At 35.6% G+C, this 7,466-nt stretch overlaps 1 protein-coding gene across 1 annotated transcript; it reads right to left on the reverse strand.

The window, feature by feature from the left end:
- Nucleotides 1-1,465: 1,465 nt before the first annotated feature.
- On the reverse strand, nucleotides 1,466-1,933 carry LOC145040102 (uncharacterized). The gene has a single exon (XM_078988082.1). It carries the CDS (start codon nucleotides 1,931-1,933, stop codon nucleotides 1,466-1,468), a length of 468 nt encoding a protein of 155 aa, XP_078844208.1.
- Nucleotides 1,934-7,466: the final 5,533 nt, after the last annotated feature.

The raw sequence follows: 7,466 nt of genomic DNA on the forward strand, positions 1-7,466 counted from the left end.
CTTTGTTTTGTAGTTGTGGATTAAATGTTTTTTAGTTACTTTGACATTTTGTGGGAAGGTGAAGGCATCATTGTACATACCTGTCAGTAGTTTAATGATTTGAGATTTCACGATACTTTTCTTTATAAATATGATTTTGGAACAACAATTTACAAAAAAAGAATTTTTCCTTGAATAGTTCAAATGAAAATATGAGTTTATTCTAGTTTAAAATGAAAGTATTATTCTAAGAATTGGGACATTACAAAATGGTATCAGAGCCATGGTTTGAGGGTTTGGATGAACACACATGTGAATCCAAACTCAAAATAGGATCCAAGAATTTTCACCAACATTTCGAACAAGTATTAAGAATTATTGTTTGGTTAGATACACGAACTCGGTTCCCTGTCATTTTCTTGTTTGATTGTTGGTCTGGGATCGTGAACATGGATCACTGACTTGAATTTACTTTTAACGAGGAAGATGCATTGGGTATAGTTAGCCGAAGCTCAGACATGAAAGTGCTTCCAAAAATATTCTTACTTATTGTATATATTTGCTGATATGTGGACTATTAGAAATGCATGCTAGTGCATAGGCTAAGGATCTCTTTAGGAATTGCATGTTAGAATAGCTTGAGTTTTATGTTTCCTTGTAGCCTATATAAGGGGGGACGCATAATTTCACAATAGGGGTTGCACGATAGTAGAAAAAATAAAAAAATTTGAAATTTTTTCCATTGCGGCCAGAAAAGTTAGGGGTTACCGGTGCTACCAGTGACCCCCCTAAATCCGCCCCGGAGCCTATAGATTGCTTGGTATGTGCTACTTGAATTTTAGACTGATATTATTAAGTTTCTAAGTGTATGATTTATAGTTGTACAAGATTAGTATTGTATAGCCTTAAAATTCTTGATTTAGCCTTATTTCATGTTCCTTGTTTGGTTGTGGTCTTAGCGTAGAATCATTTATTCGACCGTCTATATGATATTTTATTATATACAATTCGCATACATGAGGCATCTAGAGGCGTTAGTGGAAACTTCTAGTGTTGTGGGAAAGTGGTCGAGGAGAATCCTTGCTAAGAATCTAGGAAGGGTAGCTTGTGGCTCTTTTGAGCATATATGTATGTTAGTATAGCTAAACGTTCTTGGCCCCAATGTCATGTTGTGGCAAAAAAACTAGAATACTTTCTCAATAAGATGGATGCTTAGAATAGGCTTTGTTGGCTGCAAATGATTGTTAAATCCTGAATTGGGGTTGAGTGGTATTAACTATGAGCCAAAATTTAATGTTAGCCCCTCAAGGTGTGTAAAAATGACCATATGACCCATATGCATGATCAAGTAAACATTTTTTCTTTTAACAATTATGCCCCCAAAATTTCACTTTAAACAATAGGAAATTAAGTTAACATGAGAATTTAATGGAACTAGCCAGAAAGGAAATGTGGGAAAATTTAGGTCATTACAATCCTCCCCTCCTTAATAGGATTCCATCCCGAAATCAAGAACTGGAGCCAACATGCGAGGGTTACAAGCCCTCACATCATCCTTGAGCTCCAAAGTCATGTCACTTCCATTCTTATTTCTATGCAGTATCTTCACAAGTTTCACTCGCATCTTTTGCAATTGCTTAGTTTCCCGCTCGAAGATTGATTTGGGCTCTTCCAATAATGGTTCAGACTCATCAACCTGCAGCTCGTCTAATGGAAAGATGCTTGGTTCCTCAGCTCTCCATTTTTGCAAGTAACACACATAGGACACATCGTGAATACCCATTAATTCTGGTGGTAAATCCAATCTATACGCCTGGTCGCTGATACACTCCAACACAAAAAATGGACCAATATATCTAGCTCCTAACTTTCCTTGTTTCCCGAAGCGAATAATCCACTTCCAAGGTGAGACTTTCAACATCACTTTCTCTCCCACCTCTAATTTGTTCTGCATGTGCTTCTAGTCTAAATACTTCATTTGCCTCTCTTGTGCCACCAGCAAATGATCACAAACTATTTTCACTTTATCTTTCATAATTTGAAAATTTTCCAAAGTTCCGATCTGAATCTCACCCAACTCCAACCAATATGTGGGGGTTCAACATTTCTTCCCATAAATCATCTTATATGGTTCATATAAATATAGGAATGGTAGATGTTGTTTTAGTAAAACTCTGATGGGTTTTGAGCATTCTAACACTCCTTTGGTGTACATGCAATCCTCAAGACCTTGGATCTATGTTTTCTCTAATATACATGCAAATATGATTTTTCCAAGGTTCTCATTCTAACTAGCATACCATGGGGTACTTGTAATATAAAAATTAGTAGAATGACATACCTCTCTTGTTGCTTGGATTTCTAAAGACCTTGTGAGCCTAGCACCCCAAATGTGATGCCTCAAATGCTTTACACAACACCACAACTCTTGGAATAACTTGAAAGAAGTACACTTGAGCACAAAATTTGGCTAGCCCTCACTTGTGTCTAAGATGCCCATTTTGCTCCATATGAGGTTCCTTATATAGTGTGTCACATGTAAGGTTACACCATGTAAACCCTAATGTGCATGTCTTTTCATTTCCCCCATGATCCATGGGTTTTAACCTCCATGGAGCATCCATAGAGCACTTAATGGGTCCTAGCCCAATCTAGTGAATCATGGACCATAAGCCCACTATATAAGAATGGAAGATTTAGATAATCAATCCCCATATATTTAATTAATCTCTTTGGATCACAAAATTAATTCCAAATTAATTCTTGATCCATACTAATTAAATAATATGATTTCTTATTAATATATTAGAATATATTAAAAAATCAGAAGTGTCCTTATTTTCATTTTGTCTATCCAATTGTTGAGATGCCATGCAACCCAAATGGACAATGCCAAGCCGGGTCAAGTACATACAAAATATAGTTATGGACTTAGACACCTTATCCAACAGTCTCCGACTTGGATAATTCTAATAACTATAGTTATAGGTATGCCTTTAGGATCCAACCAACAATCGTAGCTCTTTCAAAGTCTCGTGGAACTACGATGATGAGCCATTTAAGATAAGTGATCATATAATCCTCTGTTCTAGATATCATCCGGACAAATGCATGGAACAATGTCGTACTTATTGTACAACAATTTATTTCCCGGTTTCCGATTTGTTTGACATAGAACTAAGCTGAACACATCAATCTGGTTCTGACCGGGCGCGACACATAGGTGAAAACAAAATCATCAAGGGGCCAAGATATCACAATAAATGGACCAATATATCTAGCTCCTAACTTCGACTCATATGCTTGTACTAACTACTTGTTGAATCATACACAAAATCACGTTTTATAGCATGAAGTTAATGATGTGTTTTTGTGCAATCAATGCACAACCAACTCATATCTCTAGGTTTGAAGATTTATATGATATTACCGTCTCATGATCACTCGAGATAAATTTCATGAAGTGATACAAGTGAGCGTGGGTTTAATCCAAAACTCAGAACTTATGGGCACACATGAATGTTTTAGCAGCTTTTGCTATGTCTAACACCTTAGACGTCTACAAGCCCAATTCATGACAATCTTGATTCATACCTTCTTCCAACATATGACTGAGTATGGAGAGTTTGAATAAAGTAATTAGCCATGAAGTCAAAACATGCAAAATTGAAAAAATAGTAAACAATTGACATATGATAGCAACACTTTACTTATAAATAAACAACTTTTATTTAATCATCAAATGTCAATTAGATTTTACAAGTTTCAGAAGTAGCTATCTAATTTGTAAAAGTAATACCATCCTTCAGCCTGATGCGCATCGCATGCTGCAAATGCTTAACCCTACACAGTCTCTTTGTGAGGGGATCTATCAGGTTCTCATCCGATGATATCCTCTTTGAAATGAGGAGTCCTTCTATCCGTTGTCTAACGAATTGGTATTTTCTGTCAATGTTCCCGGATCTGATGTGATCCCTTGGTTCCTTATCTAAGGCAACTGCACTCTCATTATCACAGAAAATCTCCATAGGCTCTTTAATAGCTGGTACAAATCCAAGGCCTTCAATGAAGTTATTTAGCCATATTTCCTCCTTTGCCGCCTCGCTTGCTGCTATGTACTCTGATTTGCAAGTTGAATTAGCTACTGTTTCATGCTTGGAACTTTTCCAAGTAATTGCTCCTCTATTTAGGGTAAAGACCCAACCTGAATGAGAGTGGAAATTATCCTTATCAGTCTGGAAGATAGCATCACTATACCGCACTACTCTCAAGTCATCACTCCCACCAAGGGTAAGGACCCAGTCCCTAGTCCTCCGTAGGTACTTGAGAATATTCTTCACCACAGTCCAGTGAGCCATTCCCAGATTCCCTTGATATCTGCTGACCATGCTCAAAGCAAAGGCCATATCAGGGCGAGTACAAGTCATAAAATACATGATCCAGCCTACATCGAAAGCATACGGTACTCGACTCATCTAAGATATCTTAACCTATGTACTCGGTCTCTGACTCTTACTCAGTTTGGCATTACTCTGGATTGGTAAGTCACCTTTCTTGGAATCCTTCATGCTGAACCTCTTCATCACCTTATCCAAGTAGGTACTTTGACTAAGTCCAATTAGTCTCTTACTCCTATCTCTCAATATCCTTATCCCTAGGATATATGCAGCTTCACCAAGCTCCTTCATAGCGAAACACTTCCCAAGCTAGGATTTAACCTCCTGCAAGGTTGGGTTGTCATTTCCTATGAGTAGTATGTCATCCACATACTGTTGAAAAATGTTTTTGTATGTGACCATCACTGAAATAAGACGAACTGTTTTTGTATTATCTAACAAATATTATCAGTTATTTCAGGTTGCATAAATGAGTGATCAAAATAGAAAATACGAAAACACGCGAATGACCAAAACACGTAGACGAGAAAATTCAACTGTGCGATTGAACAGTTTCAACAATATATATATATATATATATATATATATATATATATATATATATATACATATCTTTGTGTGGGAAAGTTAAAAGGAAAAGTCAAGGAAATGAGAAGAAAACGCATCCCACGTTTTTGCTCCTACTCCTACAACAACTTGCATACCTCAGCTACTATTCCATCATGAAGCTAGAAGAAGATATTTGTTTCTCATATATATACATGTGTATGTATTGTGTGTTAGTGTTGGTGAGAATAGAAGAGAGTATGAGAGTTTCATATGTTATAGTGAGTTTTCCTTTGTAAAACCACACCCTCTCAATCTTCATCCCCGGAGAAAGTGAAGAACACCAAGATAAAACAACAATGAAGTGAATAACACCAACATCATCAACAATGAAATGAAGAACACCATCAACCATCTTCATCTTCATTGAAACTCAAGGTTCTTCATCTTCACCACCTTTGTTCATCACACGATTCACCACAAAACACTTCTCTTACATCAAAAACACCAAAACACAACAATGAGACACCCTAAAACCTTCTGCATTAAGATCAACAACAAAACCCATCACTATTCATCATCATCCTCATAGAAATTTCACCACCATCACCACCTTATATCAACCTCATTCCAACCTCTAAACAACTTTGAAAACGTCCTCAAAATACCATAACACCATTACCTTAGCCAAAACATCTCAAAAAAAACTTACCTTTAAATCACAAAAATCTCGAAGCTGACTTCTGCGTGAACACGGTCCTTGTTCAGCATGCCTTATATCAGACACGGCCCTGTACTCATCTGTTTGCCTCTGGTACTTCAACACGGCCCGTGTTCATCAAATCCTAAATCCAACACGGCCCGTGTTCAGGATCATCATCAAGAAAACCCTCCAAAACCCTCCTAAACCTTCTTAAACGACCCGTGTTACTTGTGCCTTATCTTACACAACCCATGTACATGTTTTTACCCAAAAATACCTCAAATACAAATACATAAACTCATGTATTTTTTACTATTATGTAAACAAGCTGTTTTACATAAAAACCAAGCTTTGAATGAACTTTTTGTTACTTATCAAATACCGGATTGATCTTAGAACAAATCGACCAGTTGTTCCAAGAGTTCAAATATCGACCAGTCATTCCAAGAACAAATATCGACCAGTCGTTCCAAGAGTCCCAATATCGACCAGTCATTCCAAGAGAACAAATATCAACCAGTCATTCCATCAGTTCAGTTTAGTCAATTTATTGACGAACGTACTTGATATATATATATATATATATATATATATATATATATATATATATATATATATATTTATATACTTATATACTTTATTATAGCTTTATGTCATTTATATATACAGTCATTTATGTTATTTATAGCTTTATGTCATTTAAATACAGTCATTTATATTATTATAGCTTTCAATCATTTATAGCTTTCATATTTATACTTATTCCGCAATTATTATTCTTTATATTCATATCTATATCTTATATCTTAAACTTATATATCTGTCACATAATAACTGGTAGCCGAGCGTTTTGTTGTGGTGATTAGATTGTTATATTTCCAACAATCGGTATCTGAGCTGATATATAAAAGGAATAATATCCAACAATTGGTATCAGAGCTTGTGTGATTTACCTTGAAATTTTTGTCGAAAAACTTTTGGTTATAGCGGCTATAAACCTTCCATAAGCTTTTCTTTAAATATTTCATTTTAATATCACTTGTTCAAAATCCTTTTAATTTTTTTTTTTCAAAAAACGTCTTTGGCAAATTACTCCAACATGAACTCTGTCTCCATTGCAAATAGCTTAGGATCTGGTTCACGGGCACCCATACTTATTCCTGAAGAGTATAATTCGTGGGTTGGCCGTATGAATCTTCATCTTAATGCTATAAATGAAGATGTCTGGAAGTGCGTAGAAGGAACATATGTTACTCCAGAAAATATGGCTACTCTTCTACAAATCAAGCCACTTAAACCAAAATCATAAGAAAGTTGGAACTCCAATCCAAAAAGGAACTTGTGTCTGGAATACCTCACAGTATTCTAAGTCAAATGAATGACATTATACTGTTAACCGCAAATCAAATTTGGGAAAATTTGAAAAATCGTTTTTGTGGAAATAAAAGAATTATCGGAAACAAAAGAACATTTTTTTTGAATGAATTCGATAATTTCAAAATGCTTTCATCAGAAACCATCCATGATGTTCATGACAGGTTCAATTTTATTATGGTTAAAATGAACAATTTGGGTATCAAAAAGACACAACACGAGATAAATCTCAAATTTTTAAACAATCTTTTCGAAAGCTGGAAAATGGTTAAACTCATTATTCAGGGAAATCCAGCTATTCATACTGAAACTTTGTACAATTTGTATGGAGAACTTCAATCGTATGAATCCTGGATTAACCCAACAACCACTACAGCTTTTGGAGGACCACTTGCTCTTGTGTCCACAACTTCACAAAACCAAACACCTTTCAATGATAAAAACTTTAATCATTTTAATCAGGCTAC

This window comes from Lactuca saligna, chromosome 4 (genome assembly GCF_052625555.1).
Source record: "Lactuca saligna cultivar CGN05327 chromosome 4, ASM5262555v1, whole genome shotgun sequence".
NCBI lineage: Eukaryota > Viridiplantae > Streptophyta > Magnoliopsida > Asterales > Asteraceae > Lactuca > Lactuca saligna.

Coding starts and splice junctions, on each gene's coding strand:
- LOC145040102 (XM_078988082.1), bottom strand. CDS start 1,933: ATGCAGAACAAATTAGAGGTGGGAGAGAAAGTGATGTTGAAAGTCTCA.